Source organism: Erinaceus europaeus, chromosome 7, assembly GCF_950295315.1.
Source record: "Erinaceus europaeus chromosome 7, mEriEur2.1, whole genome shotgun sequence".
NCBI classification, from domain to species: domain Eukaryota; kingdom Metazoa; phylum Chordata; class Mammalia; order Eulipotyphla; family Erinaceidae; genus Erinaceus; species Erinaceus europaeus.
The window spans coordinates 12,736,805-12,762,818 of record NC_080168.1 but is presented as its reverse complement, the minus strand read 5'-3'; the positions used below and the strand labels follow the sequence as shown (position 1 = coordinate 12,762,818).

Genomic DNA, 26,014 nt, shown 5'->3' with positions numbered 1-26,014 from the left:
GTGGAAGAAGAGATCACTGTTGACACTCAAGCAAGAGCAGGCCAGTGAGGGGCTTTCAGAAAGAGGATGGATCCTTGGACCCCAGGATGAAAGGCGCCTCATGTCCCCGACCACTCCCCCCCCAAGCCCCCAGACCCAGCTATGCAGCCCCACACTCCAGTCACATACAGTCAATCTATGCTTTTATTTTATCCTCAAATGTGCTTTTTCCCCTCAATGAACTTTTACTATAATCCCTCCAGAACCTCCGCCTCCCCTTTAAAAACAAAAACCAAAAAAAAAGCCACACACACACACACACACACACACACACACACGTCACCCTCCAACCAGGTGAAAAATCCCGGTGATTAGTCCAGAACAGATATTGACACATGGGGGAGGAAAAAAAAAAAAATCATGTTGAAATGTATTAGAATCGGAACCTGTACAAAAAAAAAATAATAATAAGAGATAACATGAAACTGCTGGAGTTCAGAGAAACTGGTCAAGTCCTTTTCTCCTGCCAGAATCAGCAGGCTCTGGGGTGCCAGACGAGGGGGGCAGAGAAACAGAAGCAGCAGTGGCCCTGCACCCCGGGGAGGAGCAGCGGCCCCACCGGGAACGAAGTGGCTTGGGAAAACAAATGCTGGCAGCACAGTGGTGGTGTTGGGCCTTCGGCTCGGTAAGGACACCAAGTCAGAGGAGATTCCTGCTGCACGGCCTGCCCCTGGCAGCTTGCCTGGGCACCCAGAAAGCAGAGGTCTACCAGCCTAACACACTCAGGAAGCAGAGCTGCACCTGAGGCTGGGCACCCGTGGCACTGAACCCTGCGGCCAGGAGCGGCAGGGGAGGGAGGAGGACACAGATACTGGCAAGGTGCTGACCTCGGTGGGGATTCAGCACGTGGGTGGGAGTGGGTGCCCCTGCCAGCCCCCATAAAGAAGAAAGGGCCTCCTGCAAAGCCATCCCCCCGGGGCCCACCTGATACACTGACATGGAGCCCAGGATAAATGGGGGAGGCAAGCCCTCAGGCAGAGACGAGAGCCTTCTGGGGGGCGCCAGGCAGTCAGTATCTGCCCCCACAAGGGTGGCATCAGTGGAGCCCCTGAGACTGAAGGGGACAACCAGGGAGGGAGGGACAGAAGGGGCGGGAGTTAACGGTTCTTCTGGAGCAGTACCAACAGGGGAGGCGCTGGTGGGAGCAGGCAGGACTAGAACTCACTGAAGGTGGAAGGGAGAGGGACATGGCCCCACTTGTCACCTCCCCACCTGCCCCTGCCCTAGGCCTGGTGAGTGCCAGCTGCCCGAGATGGCCCTAATGGCGGCTGGAGACCAGGCCTTTCACTTTGGACATCTTCTTGGTGGGCTGGCGCTGCTCAGCGTGGGGGGGACACTCCCGCTCAGCCAACTGCTGCTCCATCTCCTGAGCCGAGGATGATGCGGTGGCTTTGAGTGTCTTCTTGATGTTTGTCACCTGGAAGGAGACACAGAATCAGCACAATCAGCAAGGGGCCACCAGACACCCACCAAAACCTAACCCATTAGAATGAAGGCCACTCAGGGAAGAAGCCAAGAGCCAGGGCGGTGGCACAGAGGAAGAGGGCCAGCTACAGTGGGCTCCTGAGCTCTACTCCGGCACTACATGCGCTGCAGCAGTGCTCCGGGCGCTCGCTCTCCTTCACAGGTGAACGGGGAGGAGAAGGAAACCCTGGAGAGGAAAGGCTAGACATGAAAGAGACGTGGAAACGGCTCAAGCAAAAAAGTGAAGCCAACACTCGAACGGTGGGAGAGAGGGAAAAAGCTGGGTGGAAGGGACGGTGCAGGAAAGAGGCAAACAGAGATGGGGGCAGAGGGTCAAATGCCCCGGGGAGAGACTGAGAGCCCAGCTCCACAAGCTGCTTATTTTATGTCAGAGACCAGAGCGTATTCCCTACATCCCCAACTAGTTCATGCAGTAGATGTAATTCAAAAACACTGAGCGGACAGTCAGCCCCCACACTCTGTAGTCAGGTCCTGTACTTAGTGAATGGGAAAACTGACACGGCTCTGGACTGGGGCTGTGCCTGACTTCTCATGCTGTTCTGTTCCAGAGTTTTCTAGGCAAGCATTGAGTCAGACGATTGTTCCACTGGGTGGTGGTGTAGGCGGTGGCGGTGGTGCTGACCTCCCCATCAATTTCTCACGCTTTATCAAGTACTTACCACCACCTGGTGGCGGCATCAGACCCTGCTTCCCACCAAGGGGCCCCCATAAATCCCAAGGGCTACTTCTATTATTATTATTACTGGACAGAGACAGACAGAAATTGATAGGGAAGGGGGTGACAGAAATAAGAGAAATACCTTCAGCACTACTTCACCACCACTCATGAAGCTTCCCCCCTGCAGGTGGGGACGAGGCAGGGGCTTTTTTTTTCCCTCTTTGTATCTATTTATTTTTTAAAATATTTTATTTATTTATTTCCCTTTTTGTTGCCCTTGTTGTTTTTATCATTGTTGTGGTTATTATTATTGTTATTATTAATGTTGTTGTTGGACAGGACAGAGAGAAATGGAGAGAGGAGGGGAAGACAGAGAGGGAGAGAGAAAGACAGACACCTGCAGACCTGCTTCATCACCTGTGAAGCGACTCCCCTGCAGGTGGGGAGCTGGGGGCTCAAACCGGGATCCTTACGCCAGTCCTTGAGTTTCGTGCCATGTGCACTTAACCCGCTATACGCTACAGCCCAACCCCCTGTATCTATTCATTTTTTTCTATATTATGTAAGACAGAGAAAGATTGAGAGAGAAGAAGCTAGAAAGAGAAATGCAGGGGCTGGGTGGTATCACAGAGGGTTAAGTGCACACAGCGTGAAACGCAAGGACCGGCATAAGGATCCCGGTTCAAGCCCCTGGCTCCCCGCCTGCAGGGGGGTCACTTCACAGGCAGTGAAGCTGGTTTGCAGGTGTCTATCTTTCTCTCCCCCTCTCTGTCTTCCCCTCCTCTGTCCATTTCTCTCTGTCCTATCCAACAACAATAACAACAGGCATAATAACCACAACAATCATAAAATAACAAGGGCAACAAAATGGGAAAAAATAGCCACCAGCAGCGGTGGATTCGTGGTGCAGACACCGAGCCCCAGCAATAACCCTGGAGGCAAAAAAATCAGAAAGAGAAATGCCTGTAGTCCTGCTTCACTGCTCTTGAAACATCCCCCCACAGGTGGGGAGCAGGGGCTTGAACCCAGGTCCTTCTGCACAATAGTATGTGTGCTCAACCCAACCTACTATGGGGACTAGGCATGAGGCTGGTCTCACACACACCAAAGGCCATAGGTTTCATCATCAAGAAGTGCGTCCACTTATTTCTGGTGTTTCTTTGTTATATTCTCAGGCCCATGCTGCTATGTGCTTGTAGCCACTGGGCTTACATAACTAGAAAACATCACCAACACCTCACATTCTATCGCACTGGAATAGGACTCCTATTGCCAACATTCTGATCTGAACGCTCCAGAGACACTGACTCCATAGGCAGCACACAAATAGCCATTAGCAACTGGGAGGCTAGAGCTGGTATCACTCTGAGAAGCTATTAAAAGTCCTCTAAGTGTCTCTAAAAAAAAAATACTATCACACACCTTTATTGTCATCTGCCATTTCGTCCCTCCCTTTTTGAGTACAAAATATACCATGTGGGTAGGGGAAAATACTCTAGTTATGCAAAAAAAATATATACCATGTGGGTAGGGGAAAATACTCTAGTTATGCAAAAATATATTTCTCCAGGCCTGATAAGAACTCTATGAACCAAGAATCTGAGAGCAGGCAGGCACGCCAAGAGTCTCAGTTGTGTCACACATGTGTAGCTGGGACCCAGGTTCTGCTGCTTGGTGACTGCTGCTCTCACTACCTCAAGACTCGAGATAAGGGACACACGGGAACTGATGCCCGATCCTTACCTCTGCCTCCACCTGCTGCTGGGTGCGGCTGTGGTTCTCCTTGTACTGGTTGGCTCTCAGAACTTGCTGCTCGATGCCCAGCAGAACGGCCTCGCAGCCATCACACCTGGAAAGGAGATTAGTCGGCTTGAGCCACAGAAAGACCTGGGAGCTCTCCTCCAGTTTCAGAAACCTGACCCCAGCTGTTTTTTGGGCCATCCTGGAACACCCACTCTGTCCTGGCTGTTACCCCTTCAGTCCTTCCAAAAAGACAGGCATTTCTGAACACCTAACATGAAGTGCATAGGGGCGGCTTCTTAAAATACAGCTTTCATTTCTGACTTGGGAACCCCTAGGGAAGTCTGCCAGACTGAGATTAAAGAATTAGCAGAGACTTTACAAGAACAGTGATTAGTCACTTTACTCAAAAAGAAAAAAAAGGGCATTTTCAGGGCCGGGCATTATGCACCAAATAGAGTTCACACACTACCAAGTACAAGGACTTGGATGCAAGCTCCCAGGACCCACCTGCAATGGGGAAGCTTCATGAATGGTGAAGCTATGCTGCAGGTGTCTCTATCTCTCTATCTTTCCCCTCCCCTCTCAATTTCTCTCTGTCCTGTCAAATATAAGAAGAAAAAAAAAGCCACTGGGAGCAGTAGCTTCAGGGTGCAGGCACCAAGCCCCAACAATAACCCTGGTAGGAATAAAATTTCTAAAACCATCCCCTTTAGAAAAACTGCCCCTCTTTCGAGAAGTGTCTTCCTAATTTAATTTCCATCCCCACACTCGTTTACTTTCCAATTTTCTGGCTTCTTTTAAGTAAAAGATGGCAAACGTAGGGCCAGGAGGGATAGCATAATGTTTATGCAAGAAAATTTCCATGCCTGAAGCACCAAAGGTCCCCGGTTCAGTCCTCCGTACCACCATAAACAAGAGCTGAGCAGTGCTCTGGTAAAAAAAACAAACAAACAAAAAGTCAGACCTCCAAAAACTGGTTGGGGTTGGAGGTTAAATAGCATAAGGGCTATATGAAGAGACTCTGGTGGCTGAGGTTCCACAGTTCCAGGTTCAATCCCCCTACAGCATAAACCAGAGCTGAGCAGTGCTCTGGTAAGAAAAAAAAATCAGTTGGAAGAGCAGCGTCATACCCTCCATACCACACAGCCTCCACTTAGGTGTCATTTAGGATCGACCTTTTGTCGTTGTTTGTGGTGCCTCTCAACAAAACCAGGTCTGTTTCAACTAACTCCGAAGTGTGAACCCAAGTCCGGGGAATCTGCTGAGAAGCATCCTAGGATTCGGTGAGGCCAGTGCATCTGCCTGGAGACCTGTGGAGGCCAGGCTGAGGCCACAGACACTCCTGCCAGCCACCTGTAAGCCAGAGTAAGGCTGGCAGGCTGATAGGCATTGGAAGCCCAGGTCTGCCCTATGGCCCCCTTCCATGTCAGGGGCCACAAAAAAAAAAAGTTATTCTAAAAAAAAGCTTTCTAAAAGTTATTCCCATCTATTCCAAGCAAACGGTTTCTCAGGCCAGAAAAATCCAGTATGAGCCATTGTGACGGGAAGGAGGGAAGGATCTGTGTCCAAGAGAAGGTGAGGTGAGGGAGACTGGTAGCAGTGTGCGCACAGACTCCTCTTTAAATATACACCTCTTGGGGATATGCCAGAGTCTATTTTTAAGGATGCAATTATTTATTAATGAGAGAGGCGGAGAACCAGAACATCACCCTGACAAGGGATGCTGGGGATTGAACTTAGGACTTCATGCTTGAGAGTCCAACCGTTTATCCACTGTGCTACCTCCCTTTATGTTGTAAAGACAATTTCCCTGGCCCTCTGCACAGCGCTGGTCTGCTCAGCCTCCTGACCTCCTGCACACCCTGGGCCTGGCTGGGACCACACACTCACACGCTAACCCTGAGCCTCTTTCAGTCCTCCCTGACTGAGCCCATCTGGCTTTAACAGCCCCAGACCAACCTGGCTCCATAACAACCTGCCTCATCCCACCAGGCATCCACAAATGCCTTCACACATTCCAGCACAGGCCAATGTGCCCCTGCTCTTCATATTCACCAGAATAAAGTCACCACACATACTGCATCTGTGCGTCAACCAGAGGAACCTGTTCCTTATCGACAGCCTTCCAATGTTTTATAAACACAGTGTATTACTGATGCTGATGGGGGGAGGGGTAGTTTCCTCTGATCCAAAGATTCTTACCAACAACAACTCCCTGAGCACAGCCAATCTCTCACTCTTGGGCACAGGGGGAAAGTTCTGGACAGGTGTCACAGCTCAGCTGAGCGTGGATATTTTACAGGATGTGAAACAGCCCCCAGCTGCACTGGGCTACTCACAACCAAGGCAGGAATGATGTTGGGTAGTGCGGCTGTGGTTATAAACATGAAGCCTGGAATGATGTTGGGTAGTGCAGCTGTGGTTATAAACATGATTCTGGGGGCCAGGCGGTGGTGCACCTGGTTAAGTGCACATATTACAGTGCATAAGGTCCCAAGTTCGAGCCCCTGGTTACCACTTGCAGGCAGGAAGCTTCACGAGTGGTGAAGTAAGACTGCAGGTGTCTCTTTGTCTCTCTCACTCTCTATCTCCCCTTCCCTCCCAATTTCTGGCTGTCTCTATCCAATAAATAAATAAACAAACAAAACAAAAAAACATGATCCTATTCTCTGGGCTCCTGTTCCAAGGCAGCACCCAGGCTGATCCCCAGAACCCACATATCCCCCCAGCAGAGGGACAAATGGCATCCTAGATAACTCCCCTACCTAAAGAGAAGGGACCCCCTACCCCGTGGCCTAGGAGGTGGCACAGTGGTAGAGTTCTGGACTTGTATGCATGCGGTCCCGAGTTCAATCCCCAGCACCCTGTTTGCCAGAGTACCACTCTCTCCTATGAAATCAATTAAAAGGGAAGGAAGCCCACCCTCTCCAGACCTCACCATTCATGCAAAGTCTTGACGATGTTGCTGATGTCCTTCTTTCGGATGTCACGGCCGATGCAGAAGTCCACCTCCAGCAGCTGGTTGCGCTGGTCCAGCTTGCCCTGGATGATGTCCGTGTAGACAGCCTCAATGATGAGGTCCTCCAGCTCCCGCAGGTTCCGCATCTCCAGGTCCTTGAGCAGCACGGAGTAGGGGATGCACTGCGGAGGGCGGCAAGTGGCATTGGCAAAGCCCATTGACACGCACTCGAGAAAGCACGGGAACTACCCACACGGCCCTGGGAACTGCAGCATCTCTGACTATGAAGATGAGTAAGTAAGCTGTGTGGTGTGTGAACTCAAATGAGACCCACAGTTTCTAAGGCAGACTTCTCCTGGACTCGGCCTCCTGGACACGCCCAGCCTTCAACTAAGAAGCTTCCTCTTGGGATTCCTAGGTTCCTCAGGGCAGAACAGAAGACCACTCTCTCACCTTCTGGAAGCTTCTAGATCTCATATAAAATGCTTGATCATCGGGGAGTCGGGCGGTAGCGCAGTGGGTTAAGCGCAGGTAGCACAAAGCACAAGGCCCAGCGTAAGGATCCCCGTTTGAGCCGTGGCTCCCCACCTGCAGGGTAGTCACTTCACAAGTAGTGAGGCAGGTCTGCAGGTGTCTATCTTTCTCTCCCCCTCCTCCCTCCATTTCTCTCTGTCCTATCCAACAACAACATCAATAACAACAATAATAACTACAATGATAAAATACAAGGGCAACAAAAGGGAATAAATAAATATTTTTTTTAAAAAAGCTTGATCATCACAACCTCCAAAAGGATCCCAGACACTGAAGAGAACTGGCTGCCTGCCCAGCAGAATGAACGCAAGACCCAGACAGGACTACCTCCCCCTGCCGATGGCTGGCATGTACTGCGGCTCAGAGATCAGCCTCCAGTCCACAGATTTCCTTCCTCAGGCTCTTCCCACCAGTGTCCACTCTCCACAACAGGCCTCGATTGGGCTGCAGCAGACATCTTGCATTTATTCAAGACAGCTGCATATCTAAAGGGTGAGTGTTTTGCAAACTCTCAGATGTTTCCCTTTAATTTGGAAATTTGCAAGCCAATAAGATCTGCAGACACGGGGGCAGGAGGAATAGGGTCTGTCTGTGACAAAGGTGTGAAGTCCTGGGGTAACTGATGCTGGCCTTACAATGACTAATGACAGACTGCAGAGAAGAGGAAAAAGGTAGGTCAAGGCCTTGTCACACTTGGAGAGGGCCATGGCCAGGACATGTACGAGAGAGAAAAAAAAGTCAGGTCTTTAACCTAACAGAATGTTCCACCTGCCACACAGGCCAGGGAGGGGAAGGGCCTCAGCACTGAAGCAGCAGACTTCAGGTAAGCAGGCACCTCTCGAGCCCAATCACAGGGGAGACGCAAAGACACACTTTTCAGAGGTGCGGCCCCACTAAATCTGAGCAGTGGGTTGGGAGGCAGCTCACCAAGTAGGGAGCATGCACCACTGTGCCCACAGCACCACAGGAAAGCACTACACCACCAGGGGAAGCTCCAGGGGTGTCTCTCATCTAGCTGAATGAAACAGTGGGCCCTACAGGAAGGGTGAAACCGCTCATGCAACAGGTCCTGGCAATAACAGTAATAATAATAATAATAATATCTAATCAGTAAAACCTCAGGTGCTCAGACTGGGATCAGGCAGAGTCCCAAGGCAGCAATAAACTAACGGGATCTGGGTCATCTCTGTTCACGGCTGTGAGCAGCTGGCTTCAAGGCCTCTCCCTAATCAAGAGGGGTGGAGAGGCGGAGATGTGGCGGGGTGCCACTGGACGGAAGGCTGGAGCTACAGAAGCAGATAAGGCAAAGAGTTCGATTAACACAATTAACCCTGCTGTTCCCTGGAGGAAGAATCGTATGAAAAACCCAGCTTTCAGGAAGTCTAGCATGGCAAGCTTCTCCTCGGGGTTGGCACAGTTCTCTGGGCTCTGAGCACCAGCTGACAGAAACTTGCCTGAGATGCCATGCTGTTTGAGAAAGACTGCTTTAACAGCAGTCTCCAGCCCAGGGAGCTAGCTCAGCCTTTATCACTACTTGATTTATTTATTTTTTAGATAGGGATAGATAGAGGCAGGAAGAAAGAGGGAGGGAGGCAGGGAGGGAGCAGGAGAGAAACAGATACACCACAGCAATGAAGCTTCCTTCAATGTGTCACATACATGACAGTGCAAACCACTATTTTGCAAGACCACTTCTAAACTCCAGTTGATGGTGGGTGATGCAGGGATTGAACCTGGGACCTTTGGTGCCTCAAGCATGAAAGACATAACTAATACACTATCTCTCCCCAGTCTCCTCAGTCTTTTTTTTTTTTTTTTAAACCAGAGCACTGTTCAGCTCTGGCTTATGGTGGTGCGGGGAATTGAACATCTCCTCAGTCTTTTAAAAGCACAGAATTTTCATGCCTGAGGACCCAGAGGCCATAGGTTCAGTCCCTAGCAGCCCCATATGCCAAAGCTGAGCAGTACTTTGGTCTCCACATATATCCTTTCTGGGGTCCTGACAGCAGCAAAACCTGGTTTGAACACACACATTACCATGAGAGGACCCAGGCTCAAGCCCCTGGTCTCCATCTGCAGAGGCAAAGCTGCACCAGCTGTGAAGCAGTGCTGCAAGTATCTCTCTCTCTTCCCCTGCCCTCCCCTCTCAATTTCTCTCTATCCTTTGAAATATAAGAGGGGGCCCCTTGGTGATGCACCTGGTTGAGCGCATGTGTAACAGTGCAGAAGGACCCGGTTCAAGGCCCTTGTCCCCACCTGCAGGGGGAAAGCTTTGCGAGTGGTAAAGCAGGGCTGCAGGTGTCTCTGTCTCTCTTCCTCTCTGTCTCCTTCGCTCTTGATTTCTGGCTGTCTCCAATAAATAAACAAAGATAATAAAAGGAGAAAAAAGGAAATAAGAAAGTAACATATATATCCTTTCTCATTCTCTCCCTCATGAGAAATCAACAGACATGCAAATAAATAGATAGTAGTCTCTTTTTAACCATATGCTACCACTGAGGCCTGTGGGTCACAAATCACTCCTGGGCAGGCTGTTCCTGAATGGAGTGGTAGCTGGTGCTGAATTGCCACCTTTTACTCTAGTGTCCTTTGCCAAGGGAACTTAATGCATTCCTTATGTGACTCAACTGTGAATAACAGCTAGGGGTTTCCACGCTGATACCCAGGGGCAAGAATCCCGCCAGAAGGGCTGTGGGACTATACCTTCATTCTGGACGCCAAGCTCACGATGGTGAGGTGCTTCAGCTTGTTCTGCTGAGCTGCGCTCAGTTCAGGAAGGCTCTCCTTGTTGGCTGCTCAGCACCGCCCACCACCAAAAAGCAAGACACAAAACGAAATTAGGATTTCTCTATGGTGTGAGCTCCAAGCCCTCACAGCAATGCTACTGTGGAGTCCCAACCACAGTTCCGTAAGTCATCCTGAGGCAGACAGGTGGCCGGGCACCTCCCATCTGTTCTGGAAGATCATATCCTTCCAAGGAAGACCTTTTCCCCACACACTAGGAGCTGAGCCTCCTGAAAATTCAGGCATGAAAGGACTAAATGACAGGACGTTTCTCTTCCTGGAAAACTGTTTCTGCCCTTTGTGACAGTCCACCATGCTGGACATTTTCACTAGGCGCCAGACCGGTACAGTGCCCTGTGCTAAGTGCCTCACAGCTCAGGACTTGCCCTGCACCTTACAATTAGAAGCTTTGACCACTAGATATTCAAGACAGAATTACCAAGAGCAGTACAACACTAACAGAAGACAGAGGGGAGAGGAAGAAGTGGAGAAGAATGAAGGGGGAAAAGAATGAGAAAGAAAACAAGTGAGACCAAGCACATCAGGGATACACAGAAGAGGAAATGAAAAAAAGATGCAGTTTGTTTTGAGGCTTGGAAGAGGGCCAAAGTGCAGTAATGCTCACGGGGCCAGGAGACAGAGAACCTAGACAGCGGGAGCCTGGGGTGGAATCCTAGCACCATGTGGGAGCACCACAGAGAAAGGGAGGGAAAAGAAAGAAAGGAAGAGGAAAGAAGAGGAGGAGGAAAAAAGAAAAGAGAAAGGAAATCAAAACGAACTCCATGGATGGCAGCAGTTCTTTGGTGCCTTTCCCTCTGTCTCTCACAGGACATACAGGTTGGGCTGGGTGTTCCCAAGAGCCACATTAAAATATAAAAGACCGGCAGCAATGCAGAAGCAGGAGTGTAGAAGGCCAGCCTGCTCGGTGCAGACACACAGACACTGACCCGTCCATGCACACACTCCAGCCAGTCTTCACAGCAACATCACTAGAGACTCCAAAGGTCTTTAGTTGCTTGTCCAATATCGTAGCGTCCAAGGAAGTGAATCTCAACTGATTTTTTTGTCGTTCTTATGCCTGGTGCTGAAGCTCATTTGGTGGCAATTTCTGGCCTGAACTGAGGCAGGTTCCTTAGCCCTCTTGCTGTGAATACTCCAGCATCCTGCTACAGAATCTGGCTGTGTTCCGACTACAGGTGCTACCACACCCCAGGAGAATGAGCCATACAAAGACTGGGCAGCACATTCCCTCTGAAGTCCCCCGGATCCCAAACTCTGAAATAGCTGGCCCAAAGAGTGCAGGTAAGAGACTGCTTCACTTTCCAAACTTCAGACATAAAGAAGCCGAGATAGAAAACTCTTACCTATTTGTCAAAGGACTTGTGATTGGGGAAAAAGGAATAGATAACTCATCAGTGACACAGAAAGCAAGGGAGAACACGTCATCTGCACCATTCCAGCCTTTAGGTCCATGACTGTTCAACGATTTGTTTGGCTTTGTATGTTAACTCTCTTTTCAGCCACCAGGTTCCAGATCCTAGCATGATGCCGACCAGACTTCTCTGGACAGACAAACCCACCAATGTGTCCTAGAGCTCCGCTTCCCCAGAACCCCACCCTACTAGGGAGAGAGGCAGGCTGGGAGTACGAATCGACCAGTCAACACCCATGTTCAGCGGGGAAGCAATTACAGAAGCCAGACTTTCCACGTTCTGTATCCCACAATGACCCTGGGTCCATGCTCCCAGAGGGTTAAAGAATAGGAAAGCTATCAGGGGAGGGGATGGGATATGGAGATCTGGTGGTGGGAATTGTGTGGAGTTGTACCCCTCTTATCCTATGGTTTTGTTAATGTCTCCTTTTTAAAATAAATTTTTAAAAAATTTTTAAAAAAAAGAAGAAGAAGAAAGCTAGGAAGAAGAGCAGGCAAGGGATACTGCCAGGCCTTCATCACAACACTTAACAAAGGGGGAGCCAGTTTGACCAAAAGTAAATTAATAAAAAAGTCAGGGGAGCCAGACAGAAATAGCTTGGGTGGAAGGCAAGTGACCACTTGGATATAAAAGTCACTCCAGATATTTAAGATGTGAATTAAATTCAACTCCAAAGAATTAGCACAGAGAATGGGCTAAGTACACTTTGGAATATTTAAAATGTCTACAAAGCCTTAAAACGGGGATAAATGCCCATGAGCTAAGTGAGAAGGACAGGGCATGTCATTCTCTGCCTATTTAACTGACCGTACACAGCAGACACACAAGTGCAGGGGGCGGTCCAGTTCTACCACTAGCAGTTCAACAACGAAACTACGAGCGGTCTTGCATCCCTTCCCCCAAGTTTTCTTCACTAGAGTGATTATCATCTTGGAAATACTGAAAATACGTGAGGCCCAGGCGATGGCTCAACAGCAGAGTACATGTCAGCCATGCAGAGGTCCTGAGCCCACCCTCGGCTCTGCAAGGGAGCACCGTAGACAGCAGAAGAGTTAAGCTGGGGGGAACTCCTTGGATGGTGAGGCAGTGCTCTGCTGGGTTCCCCCCAACCCTTCCCTGAAGTACAGAATAACAAGCTGGGCTGGGGGAGGACCAACGTTGGCACTGGCGCTGTGCAAGCAAGAAGACCTGGGTTTGCTCCCAGAACCGCACTGGCAAAGAAATGAACATGCAAGATTCTTTGAAATGCTGCACAAATGGATTTTTTAAAAAAATATTTTATTTATTTATTCCCTTTTGTTGCCCTTGTTGTTTTATTGTTGTAGTTATTATTGTTGTTGTTGTTGGATAGGACAGAGAGAAATGGAGAGAGGAGGGGAAGACAGAGAGGAGGAGAGAAAGATAGACACCTGCAGACCTGCTTCACCGCCTGTGAAGCGACTCCCCTGCAGGTGGGGAGCCGGGGTTCGAACCGAAATGGATTTTTCTAATGTGTGGTTTACAGTAGGTGACAAGACTGTAAGGTCAAAGGGTAGAGTTCCACACCACAGCCAGCCAGCACCCAAGTTCTGTGTCCCCACAGTCCCACCTCCCAAAGAGCACTGCCAGAGTTCTCACAACTCTTAGAAACAGTCTGCTTGCCTCTGGTTTGCCTTTTAGTTTAACTTTTGTTGTTCATGTGTACCAGTTCTCCAGATTCCACATAGAAATGAAACCATTTGGGTCTTTCATCGCTTCCTGTATACAATGGATTTTCGGACAGCTTACAACACCCCCAGATGGTCCACAGACAGCAGCCCGAGAATCTCATCAAGACTCCATCCCCGGCACCAGCATAGGCCAGAGCTGAGCAGTGCCCTGGCTTCTCTCCTCCAATAAATAAATAAATAGGGGGCCAGGCAGTAGTGCAGTGGGTTAAGTGCACATGGCAGGAAGCGCAAGGACCAGCATAAGGATCCCAGTTCGAGCTAACAGCTCTCCACCTGCAGGGGGGTCACTTCACAAGCGGTGAAGCAGGTCTGCAGGTGTCTATCTTTCTCTCCCCATCTTCTCCATTTCTCTCAACTTCTCTGTCCTATCCAACAACGACATCAATGACAACAATAGTAACCGCAACAATTTTAAAAAAAAAGGGCAACCAAAGGGAAAAAAGAAATAAATAATTCTAAGTTAAAATTAACAAAGACTGCACACACAGAGAAGTATAATTCCCATTTCAATCACCGAGAAACAAAAGGTGGGACAGAACTGTCTTCACGGGAGCTGCCCAGCAGACCACAGAAGAACTGGAAAGGGTCAGACCAAGAACACCCCCCCCCCCGGGCTTGGACCCAGACCTCCCTTGGCAGAGGCGATCGCCACCCAGCGACTCAGTTACAGAAAGTCTTCAGAGGCACTTCACCAACTCACCTATGTAGTCTGGGTATGTCCCATATGCAAACAGGTTCAGCAGCTGCAAATAGGCGGCATTGGCTCCTTCTGCGAGCTGAGCGGGAGAGAAAGGGACGGTGCAGTGAGCCACCAGCGAAGCACCACGGCAGAGGGTGGTGGTCACGTACCCTACTCCAGTCTCGTCTGTTGTGCCTGGGGTCCCTTCCAACTTTCTGCTTGGTGAAAAATGAGTAAGTTTATTAAGGCCGAAGTATAACGTTCTCCCTCAGGGACACTTGACTCTCCACACTCCATGGTAATGGAGCACTGCTCTCCACTCCCTCAGGCTCACTCTAAACACAGAGAGAAAAGTATGGCAGACAGTGTGCATGTATGATACCCTGGGTTTATCTCTGGCACCACATTCAAAAAAGAAGATGGAGACAGAGAAGAGGCTGTTGGGACAGCTCACCTGGCCAGGTGACTGTTTTGTGTGCGCAAGACTCAGGTTCAAATGCAGTCCCCAAAGCAGCGGGGGAAGCTTTACTGCTGTAGTGCCTTTCCCTCTCTGCCTCTGCCTCTGCCTCTGAAAAAGTCAGACCAGGGTGGTAAAGTTCCAGCAACAATCAAAAAACTAAAGAAGTTAATAAATAAATGTTGTAAAATATGAATAAGCACTCCTAAATGTGAGAGCTAAATGTGAGAACACACGGGCCCTGGGTACAACTGATGTGGTAAACAGTTAACTGTACTTAAATATTTTCAAGTTTGGGAACTTCTCTCTGCCCTAAGTCAGCTTTCTAGCCCTATTCTCAACTCTGACTACTTCTTCCCTGACAATATTTTTAGCCCACCTCCATGTTAACTATCAAGCTCAGGCAAGTCACTAAAATCATGAGCCCCAAGGAACATACCTAAAATAGACTTCCTACCTTCTTACCACCCTAAAATCCCTATTCTCACCTGCTCTAGGCCTACTCTCTGGTTCTTATTTATTAAACATATTGTCCTACCTCATAACTTACTGCCTTTCAGACACTACATTTCAGATGCTACTATGATTTCATTCTGGACTCCAGGGGCAGTCGACCTCACCAATGTGTCCTAGAAGCTCACCTCTCCAAAGCCCAAACCACTAGGGAAAGATAGAAACAGGTTGGGGGTATGGATCAACCTGCTAACATCCAATTCCAGCAAAGAAGCAATTACAGAAGCCAGATATCCTACCTTTTGCACCCCCAAAAGAATTCTGATCCATACTCCCAGACAGGGAGAACTATTGGAGGAAGATGAACAGAGGGCTCTGAAACACAATTCCATCAGGACCCAGAGAAGGAAGAGGAAAAAAGGAAGGACATTCAGAAACAGTAATACACATAGCTGTGACTTAAAAAATGGAAGAGAAGGGGGTCGGGCAGTAGTGCAGTGGGTTAAGCGCACATGGTGCAAAGCGCAAGGACCAGCATAAGGATCCCAATTCGAGCCCCCAGCTCCCCATGCGTCTATCTTTCTCTCCCCGTCTTCCTCTCCCATCTCGATTTCTCTCTGTCCTATCCAACAAAGAACAACATCAACAACAACAATGATAACCACAGGAAGGCTACAACAACAAGGGCAACAAAAGGGGGGAAAAATAGCCTCTGGGAGCAGTGGATTCATGATGCAGGCACTGAGCCCCAGCAATAACCCTGGAGGCATATATATATATATATATATATATATATATAGAGAGAGAGAGAGAGAGAGAGAGAGAGAGAGAGAGGAGAGAAGGCAAGACCCTAGAAAAAATGGGAAAGATAGATAGTTTTAGAAACAATAGCCCATATCTCTGGCTTTGGGAAAATCTCTGCAGTTTTCAATGGAGGGGATAGGGCCAAAAAACTCTGGTGGTGGGAAAGATGTGGAATTGTACCCGTTATTTTGTAATTTTGTAAATCACTAATAAAAATTAAATAAACAAAAAGAAGTTGTGACAGTAAGAGTCAGGTTAGGACAGAAAATTAGGATCCCATTGCCCCGAATAAAATGCTTCAGTGAGCTTATTTGTTCCTCCTTGGCTGAGGGCAGAAAACCACCAGAGAATCCCAAAGAGCAGTCGAAGGAGTGGCAGTGGCGGAAGAGGCTTAGACTTGCACCCTGAGGGCAGAGTTCAGTCCCTTAAAAGCAACTTGTGCCAAAACAAGGGTCAGTTATCTCGCTAAGGAATAAGTTTTAACACATCCAGGATGTTTTCCTGCTCTGCTGCTAGTTACCCATCTTGACGGGTCGTTTCTTTTACATGTAACTGTCACTCTTCCACTGCACCAACTCAGTAAATGCTGAAACAAGAATACCACAGTAGCATTCTGTGGACGCCAACAAACCCACTCAAATGTCACCACTTTCTAAAAACATGTTTCAAGAACCACACCCCATGGGGGCTGGGTGGTGATGCACCCGGTTAAGTGCACATAGCATCAAGTGCAAAGACCCAGTTGTAGGAGGTGTGTCTCTTTCTCTATCCCTCTTTATCTCAATTTCTCTCTGTCCTTATCTAATAAAAAAAGGCCACCAGGAGTGGTAGATTCATATGCTGTCCCATGGAAAAGGACGGTACCAGGGCCAGTGAAATAGTTCATGTGGTTGGTGCCCTGCGTTGCCATGTTGAGTCTGGCCCCCTCGGATGAAGGAAGCTTTCACCCTGTGGTCATTTCTCCTTCTCTGCTTCTACCTCTTTGTCTCTAACAAAAAGGAGAAGAATGAGACTGTGTTAGAATAGTTGTGAAAGGGGCCAGGTGGTGGCGCACCTGGTTAAGTGCACACATTACAGTGCACAAGGACCCAGGTTCAATCCCCTGGTCCCCATCTGCAGGGGGAAGGCTGCATGAGTGGTGAAGCAAGGCTGCAGGTGTCTCTGTCTCTCTCCCTCTCTATCTCCCCCTTTCCTCTGAATTTCTGTCTGTCTCTATCCAATAATAAATTAATTTAAAAAATATTATATATATATATATATTAGCGCAAAGCGCAAGGACCAGCATAAGGATCCTGGTTCGAGCCTCCGACTCCCCACCTGCAGGGGAGTCACTTCACAGGTGGTGAAGCAGGTCTGCAGGTGTCTCTCTGTCTCTCTTCCTTTCTATCTCCCCCTTCTCTCTCAATTTCTGTCTCTATCCAATAATAAATAAAATAAAAAGAATTTTAAAAAAAAGAATATTTGTGGAAATCTTTAGATTTCTTTAGAAGCTTGGATGCCTGTAGCTGTGAAGATTAGCTAAGAGGAGGGGACAAACATCATAGCCAGAAAGACCATCGTGGTTTAGGTCAGTGGGATAAGCTATGTGCCTTTCAATGACCTGAAGTTATGGGTGCAGTTCTTTTTTAAACTTTATTTACTGCCACCAGGGTTACTGCTGGGGCTTGGCGCTGGCACTATGAATCCACTGCTCCTGGAGGACACCTTTTCCCTTTTGTTGCCCTTGTTGTTTATTGTTGTTGTTGTTGTTATTATTATTATTGTTACTGCTGTCATTGTTGTTGGATAGGACAGAGAGAAATCTAGAGGAGGAGAAGACAGAGAGGGAGAGAAAGACAGACACCTGCAGACCTGCTTCACTACCTGTGAAGAGAGCCTAACCCTGCAGGTGGGGAGCCAGGGGCTTGAACCCGGATCCTTAAGCCAGTCCTTGCACTTTGCACCATGTGCGCTTAACCCATTGCACTACGGCCCAGCCCCCTAATTAATTTTTTTTTTTTTGCCTCTAGGGTTATCGCTGGGGCTTGGTGCCTGCACTATGAATCCACTGTTCCTGGTAGCCATCTTTTTTCCACTGTTGTTGTTTCTGTTATTGTTGCTGCTGCTGCTCTTGTGGTTGGATAGGACAGAGAGAAAATGAGAGTGAAGGGAAAGACAGTGAAGGGGAGAGAAAGACAGACATGTGCAGACCTGCTTGTGATGCAACCCCCCACCTGCAGGTGGGGAGCCGAGGGCTCAAACCGGGATCCTTACTCAGGTCCTTGTGCTTTGTACTATGTGCATTTAGCCCAATCTGCTACTGCCCACCCCCTGGGACTGCGTATTCCTTATTCCTACCCATCCTGTATTTCCAAGTAATGCTACATATGCTTGACCAATCTTCCTTGTTTATATCTGCACTGGAGATTTTTTCTCCCCAAGAGAATTACCTTTGTTAAGCATATCTGTGCTTATACTTGACTTTTCTGACTTATCTAGCCCCAATGGATTTTCCCCCCACCTTTCCAATTATTAGCAACCCAATCTCATTTTATCCACATTCAAACACAAATACTGACTCATCTCCCTCAACCCAACAATGTCCCTCCTTCACCAGCAGGTCCCTCACTGGTCCATGAGGGTTCAGCAGAGAAATTCCTTGGGAGCCTGGAGAATCACAGGAGGCTTGGAGTAAAGACAACAGAGAGCTTGTCTGGAAGCTGCTCTTACCTCCTGCACATTAGCCAGCTCCAGCAGTTCTCCAAAGACATACACCCCGGGAGCCTCCAGGACTTGGCTGATGAGAGCAGTGAGTGCTGCGCCGCTAGTCCCTTTGGCCAGTAAGATGAACTGTTCCAGGAGGTTGCTCGAGGGCTTCTGTTCACCTGCCATTCTCTGGCCTTGAGGTCGCTCTAGAAGAAAAGGGTCTGGGTCATTCTTCTTCCTCGTTTGCAAAGTCTACTCTTAATTAAAGCTGTACTAGACATCAGAATCTTTGAGTTTGACATGACAGGAGAAGAAACCAGCCCACTTACAGGCAACCACACCACCCTAGATGGACCAGTCTCTCCCGGCCATGGGAGCTAAGCAGGGCTGGGCCTGGTTAGCACTGGGTTGTCAGGAAAGTCGGGAGGCCTTTCTGCACAGAAAAATACTCGTGACTTTTCCGACAACCCAGTACTTGGGTAGGAGAAAAGTAGTTTCTGACTCCAGAGGCAATGGCCGCTTTGTAAGGTGGGTGGTATTCAATCTTAAGTTAAAGAGATTTTGCCCTTATCCTCAAGTTTGAAACACAAGCTCCTTCAGCCCCTGGGCCCTCTTGCAAAAGCAGCACCACGGGGCCCTTAAACCTAACTGGGGAAGTGTGAGTAGAAGCAGTGGCTCCCGGCTTCTAGTGTGGCATCAGAATCCTACCTACAGCCAGATACGCATAAAGAAAAGACACCGAACCCAGACAAAAACAACTCACTTAACCAACGTCCTTGTTTAAGCACAGAAAAGGGGAGGGTCAACTTGAAAGCTAAGCAGAAATAGTCAAGACACCCACTAAGAGGCTGGCCTCTGAGGGCCTCCTGACAGAGGACATTTCTCACCTACCACATAGGTAGCCGCACAAAGAACTCAGTGTGACAGAGAAAAGCTCTGAGGGGGCAGAAGTGCCATCCTGGAGGCATTAGGTCCAGAAGGGCCCCTCACAGCACTAGTGTATGGCAGTCCTGTACAAGGAAGACTGCCCCCCCCATAATGACACATGGGGGGGGGGGCAGAAAGAGAGGAGGAACAGAAAAGGGAAGGAATGGGCGGTGGCACTCCTGGTGGAGCCCAGACATGGTTGTCCTGCAAGGACCGGGCTCCCCACCTGCAGAAGGAAAGTTCCACCAGTAGTGAAGCAGGGCTGCAGATGTCTCTGTCTCTCTCCCTTTCTGTTTCCCCCCTTCCTTCTCTCTCTGTCCTGCCAAAATAATTAATCTGAAATAATAAATTTTTAAAAAGAAAAGGATGTCTTTAGAAAGGGGGAAGGGAAACAGCCGGCAAAGCGCAGAGGATGCAGGCCTAAGGCTCTGGGTTTGTAACTATCAGAGCAGTGTCTGGCCCCTGTCTCTCTCACCCTCCATCTCATATAGAGCAAACAAAATAAACTTGTTAAAAAGGAAAGAATAGAGTGCAATTCAAAGATGGACATCCTGGTGTGAGAGAAGACTGTCTGGTAGAGGCTCAGAGAAGCAAATGCCACTTGGAGGGGCTGAGCTAAGAAGGTCTAGTGGGAAACAGAGGCCAGAAGAGTTTGGGGGGCTCCCCGCGCAGAGAAGGCGCAGGGCGGCGACAGAGAAATGGAGAGGGTGGTCGGGGGGTGGCACAGGGGAGAAAGGTCCTGAGTTCGACCCCGGCAGCACATGTACCAGAGTGATTTCTGGTTCTTTCTCTCTCCTATCTGTCTCATGAATAAACAAATATTTTTTAAAAGAGAGAGAGGAATGGAGAGAAACTTCAGTTCCTCCAAAAAAAAAAAAAATAGACAAACAAGCAAATCAATAAACACTCAGCAGCCGTGGCCGCGGGTGGAGGGAAGGGTGCGGGAGACTCTCGGAGAAACGAACGCGGGGCTGAGATTGGAGTGCGGGGCTGTGATGGGGTGCGGGGTGGAGATCAGGGGCGGGGTGGAGATCAGGGGCGGGGTCGGGATCAGGGTGCGGGGTCGGGATCAGGGTGCGGGGTCGGGTACAGGGCTCGCATAGGCGTGCGGGGATGAGATGGGGGTGCGGGGCGGGGTGCCGAACCCGGTACGGGCGCAGAACCGCGGGGCGGGGGCGGGGCGCGGTGGTCGCGGGCTTCGCGGGCGGCGGGCAGAGCCCTGAGAACGGAGGCAGGCGCGCCGGGGCCCCGAGCTCTGCCCCCACTTCCGGCCGACCCCTACCTGTGTCGGTGGCCTCTAGCTGCTCTCGCTCGCTGCCTCGGCCTCCCGGCGCCCGCCTGCAGGTTGTCAAGCGTCCATGATCGGTCGGCGTCCGGCGCTTTTCTACGTCCGCCAACCCGGCTCCCTTGCCGCTCCCCCCCCGGAACTCCCGCAACAGCGTTCGAGTTCCGCCCACTCGAGGTTCCCCCCTCTGGCGCCTCCCACCTCCAGCCGGTCGGGGGCGAGGGGTCCAGGCCGGTCAGGACGCGGCGGGCGGGGAGGCAGGCCTGAGGAGAAGACACCCAGGCCCAAACCATCACCACCGCCGTCCAAGGCCTCATGCCCACCCCTCTGCCTCCCGGTGGCGACAGAAGACACCCCTTCTCAGCGGGACCAGAGCTGCCCCTGTCTCCCGGGCTCCCCGCAAACGCCCTTTGGCTGCAACAGTCCTCGAGCTGAGCTTCTGGGGAGTCAGCCGGACCCCAGAAGCCGGGAGACAACCAGCCCTTCTGCGGCCAAAGGCTGAGTCCCTGACGCCTAGTCAGCGGCTGTGCTAGAAAAAGCCAGAGATGCAGGGGAGACAGCATCATGGTTCTGCAAAGACACCCTCCTGCCTGAGGCTCTGAGTCCCAGATTCAATCCCCAGCACCACCATCAGCCAGAGATGAGCAGTGCTCTGGTCAAAAACACACACACACACACACACACACACACACACACACACACAATGAATGAATGAATGAATGAATGAATGAATGAATGAATGAGAAAGGAGGCGAAAGGTAGGGAGGAAGGGAGAAAGAAAAAAAGGAAAGGAAAGGAAGAAAAGAAAAAAGAAAAGAAAAGAAAGGAAAAGAAAAGAGAGAAGAGAAGAGAAAAGGAGTCGGGCGGTAGCGCACTGGGTTAAGCGCAAAGAATCCCGGTTCGAGCCCCCGGCTCCCCACCTGCAGGGGAATCGCTTCACAGGCAGTGAAGCAGGTCTGCAGGTGTCTGTCTTTCTCTCCCCCTCTCTGTCTTCCCCTCCTCTCTCCATTTCTCTCTGTCCTATCCAACGATGACATCAATATCAACAACAATAAAACAACAAGGGCAACAAAAGGGAATAAATATATATTTAAAAAAAGAAAAGAAAAGAAAAGAAAAGAAAAGAAAAGGCAAGAGATGGGCTGTGGCCACAACGTGCATAGCAGACCCAAGTCCCAAGGACCAGGAGCCGCATTTGCAGAAACCAGACAGCAGAGGAGCAAAGGCACCTGGCAGACCCTTTCTTGCTATGTTTGAGAGGATGGAGCCTGGAGTGCACACAATTCCACTGCTCCCAGGCCATCTTCTTTTTTTTTTTTTTAAGTATGTTAGACTTTTTCACTTTGTTTTTTTATAAGGTGTTATTAATTAATGAAAAAGATAAGAGGAGAGAAAGAACCAGACATCACTCTGGTACATGTGCTGCTGGCTATCGAACTCAGGACCTCAGGCTTGAGAGTCCAGTGCTTAATTCATTACTCCACCTTCCAGACCACCCAGGCCATCTTTTTCATTCAGAGAGAGAGAGAAAAATCCAGAGTGAGATAGGCAGAGGGAAAGACACCACAGCACCAGAGATACTTCCCATTCCTTGGCACCACCCCTTGTGGAGTGCCAAGGCTCCAACTTGGGCCACGCACATGGCAACATACACACCCTGCCCATTGAGCTATCTATCTCTCTGACCCTCCAACCCATTCATTTAAAAAAAATTATTTGGAAAGAAGGGGAAATACAAAGCAGAACTTGGGCTGGGTTTGGTGTATTGCACCAAAGTAAAGAACTGAGGCAGGGGGCAGTGCTTACTGGTGCATAACGATGGGGGAGGACCTAGGTGTGGGGGCCAGAGGGTTTTGCAGAAAACTGAGAAATGTTACACATGTGCCAATAACTGTATTTACTATTTATTTACTATAAACCATTAATCTCCCCCATCAATTTTTTAAAATTATTTGACTTATACTGTTCTAGATGTCTATATAAAGATAAGACAAGGTTCTTGGTGCTAAGTGCTCTCCAGTGACCTTCCAAGTGCTCTGAAAGCAATGATGTTTGGGGAGCAAGGAAAGAAGCAAGGAAAGAAAACAGAATGAGAAAGAGCCAAAGGATCATTCTGGCACTTGTGGAAAGAAGTACAATCTTCCAGACAAAGGAGGGGACAGGCAGAAGCAACTACCAAAGCTTGCACAGTGGAGAATAGAGAGAAGCAGAAAAGAAGCAATGGGATGAATTTTAAAGAAAGAGTAGGAATGAACAAGCTAAAGGGGAATAGGAGAATGCAGGAAGAAGAAAAGAAGCAATGGTTGGAACCTGGTGTTAGGGTCATCAGGGGTCATGGAAATGACATGCCGGGCACCTTAGCCAGTAAAAAGCTAAGTACAACAAAGTTCCTACCTGGGAGGGTGAGGAAGTGGCTCAGCACCAGAGTGCAGGGTTCATTTCCCAGCATCATATAGTCTTTCTCCCTTTCTCATAAAATAAATAGAGGAATTTTCCTTTTAAAAAAAAAACAACTCCTAGTTGAAAGAGCTCATACCCTTACCCACAATACACACCCACACCTGCCTGGCTTGGACATCTGGTGGTCACAGGTCTCCTCAGGCTACAGATAAGGATCTCTGAGGGTGCCTGGGGGAGAGGGGAGAAGACAGGTTTCTGCAGGAAATGAGGCCCTAGTGGGGCCACGAAGACCCAAGGAGCAAAGCCAAAGGGTGTAAACCAGATTAACTTAAATCTCTATTCTATCAAAGGGCACTTCAGAGCTACAGAAGGTATTTAAATTGTATGACTAGTTGTCTTTGCCTAACCATTATGCTATTTACCCCCACCCCAGTTGTCATTTTAGAATAATGATACTAAGGTCCTGGAGGTGGGTCAGTTGGCACATATGAAAAGGTGCTAAACAACAAGTGCAACAAAAGGAAATAAATAAATGAATAAATATTAAAAATTTTTTTAAAAAGAAAAGGTGCTAAATACCCGAGAAGAAATAAATTAAAATGAGGAGAAACTATATTGAGCCCAAACATTTGACCATGCCTCAGGCCCTGGGTTCAAGCCTGGAACCACCTGGGAGCACCCTGGATAGCACTTAGGGGTTCCATGAACAGTGGAGCGGTGCTTTACTGTCTCTCTCTAATCTCTACTTGATTTCTCTTCTTTAAAAAGTTATTTTTTAACTTTTTTCTATTTACTTATTTATTTTTCCTTTTGTTGCCCTTGTTTTTTATCGTTGTGGTTATTGTTATTGGTGTCGTCATTGTTGGATAGGACAGAGAGAAATGGAGAGAGGAGGGGAAGACAGAGAGGGGGAGAGAAAGACAGACACCTGCAGACCTGCTTCACCGCCTGTGAAGCGACTCCCTTGCAGGTGGGGAGCCGGGGGCTCAAACCGGGATCCTTATGCGGGTCCTTGCAGTTCGTGCCACGTGAGCTTAACCCGCTGCGCGACCACCCAACTCCCTCTACTTTATTTCTACCTTTAAAATACGTGTTTGTTTGTTTATAAGAAAGAGAACTAAAGAGGGTCAGATGATGGCATGCCTGGTTAAGTACACACATTACCATTCTTGAGGACCCGGGTTCAAATCTCCCACCCCCACTCCCCACCCCCACCCCCACCTTCAGGGGGAGAAGCTTCTTGAGTGGTGAAACAGAACTGCATCTCTGTTTCTCTCCCTCATTTTCTATTTCTCCCCTCTTAAATCCTATCTGTGTATATATATATATATATATTTTTTTTTTTTAAGGAAAAATGGCCAGCAGGACCAGAAGGTAGATTTACAGTGCCGGGACTAAGCACCAACAGTAATCCTGGGTGACAATAAAAAACTTAAAATTAAAAAGCAAAAGAGGGGCTGGGCAGTGGCGTATCTGGTTTAGTACATGTGTTTCAAAGTGCAGGGAGCCAGGTTCAAGCCCCCATCACCACCTGCAGGGGAAAAGCTGTGCAAACAGAAAAGCAGTGCTGCAGGTCTCTCTCTCTCTCTCTCTCTCTCTCTCTCTCCCTCTGTCTTCCCATCCCTCTTGATTTCTCTCTGTCTCTATGAAATAGATAAATTAAAAAAAAATTTTTTTAAAGAAATAACTAGAGCTGGAGTCGGGCAGTAGCGCAGCGGGTTAAGCACATGTGGCACAAAGCACAAGGACCAGCATAAAGATCCCGGTTTGAGCCCCCGGCTCCCCATCTGCAGAGGAGTCGCTTCACAGGCGGTGAGGCAGGTCTACAGGTGTCTTTCTCTCCCCCTCTCTGTCTTCCCCTCCTCTCCCCATTTCTCTCTGTCCTATCTAACAACAATGACATCAATAACAACAATAATAGCTATAACAATAAAACAACAAAGGCAACAATAGGAAATAAATATTTTATATATATATATATGTATATATATATATATATATATATATAGCGGGAGTCGGGCCTAAGTAGCTCAGTGGGTTAAGCGCAGGTGGCGCCAAGCGCAAGGACCCGCGTAAGGATCCCGATTTGAGCCCCCCACCCCCACCTGCAGTGGAGTCGTTTCACAGGTGGTGAAGCAGGTCTGCAGGTGTCTGTCCTTCGCTCCCTCTCTGTCTTTCCCTTCTCACTCCATTTTCTCGGTCCTATCCAACAACGACATCAAGAACAACAATAATAACTACAACAATAAAATAACAAGGGCAACAAAAGTGAAAATAAATAAATAAATATTATATATATATATATATATATATATATATAATAGAATTAGAGCATCATTTTGGCACATGTGATACTAAGATTCAAAGTCAGGGTCTCAGACTTGAGAGCCTGTCACTTTATCCACCTAGCTACCTACCTCCTGGGGCCTCTCCCTATCTCTTTAATATAGAATTTGAAAAATGGAGGGTCAGGTGGTGGTGCAACCCAGTTAAATGCATGTTACAATGTGCAAGAACCCAGGTTCAACCCCCCCACTGGCAGGAGAAAAGCTTCATAAGCAGTAAAGCAATGCTGCAGGTGCCTCTCTCCCTTTTCCCTTTGGGTTTTTGTCTCTGTCCAATAAAGAAATAAAATATTTTTGAAAGAAAAAGAAAGGAAAGGAGAGGGAAAGGAGAGGGAAGGGAAGGGAAGGGAAGGGAAGGGAAGGGAAGGGAAGGGAAGGGAAGGGAAGGGAAGAGAAGGGAAGGAAAGGAAAACGGGGCCTGTGAGGTCAGGCATTTGCGCACCTGGTTAAGCGCACACATTACAGTGTACAAGGACCCAGGTTCCTACCTGCAGGAGAAAAGCTTCATGAGTGGTGAAGCACTCTGACAGTGGGGCAAGGGAAGAATGGCCCCGGGTTCCAGCCGTGGGGGGAGAGCAGGTGGTTGTGAGGGGGGCTGCAGTGGAGGAGGGGCAAATTTGGTGGCAGAAGGAAGA

At 48.8% G+C, this 26,014-nt stretch overlaps 1 protein-coding gene across 4 annotated transcripts in view; it reads right to left on the bottom strand.

The window, feature by feature from the left end:
* Positions 1-382: 382 nt before the first annotated feature.
* Positions 383-26,014, bottom strand: part of COPS7B (COP9 signalosome subunit 7B) — a 31,585-nt gene continuing 5,953 nt past the window's right edge. For 2 of the 4 annotated variants that reach the window (XM_060193773.1, XM_007519486.3), the window contains exons 2-7: positions 18,447-18,628; positions 14,045-14,120; positions 10,122-10,210; positions 6,864-7,066; positions 3,926-4,031; positions 383-1,456 (exon numbers count right to left, since the gene is read on the bottom strand). In XM_060193773.1, coding sequence (XP_060049756.1) covers positions 1,298-1,456; positions 3,926-4,031; positions 6,864-7,066; positions 10,122-10,210; positions 14,045-14,120; positions 18,447-18,628 — 815 coding nt within the window. In that variant the 3' untranslated portion in view covers positions 383-1,297. Of the gene's footprint in view, positions 1,457-3,925; positions 4,032-6,863; positions 7,067-10,121; positions 10,211-14,044; positions 14,121-18,446; positions 18,629-20,494; positions 20,517-20,631; positions 20,784-26,014 lie in introns of those variants that run through there. The other 2 variants (XM_016186871.2, XM_060193774.1) reach the window with 2 other exon arrangements.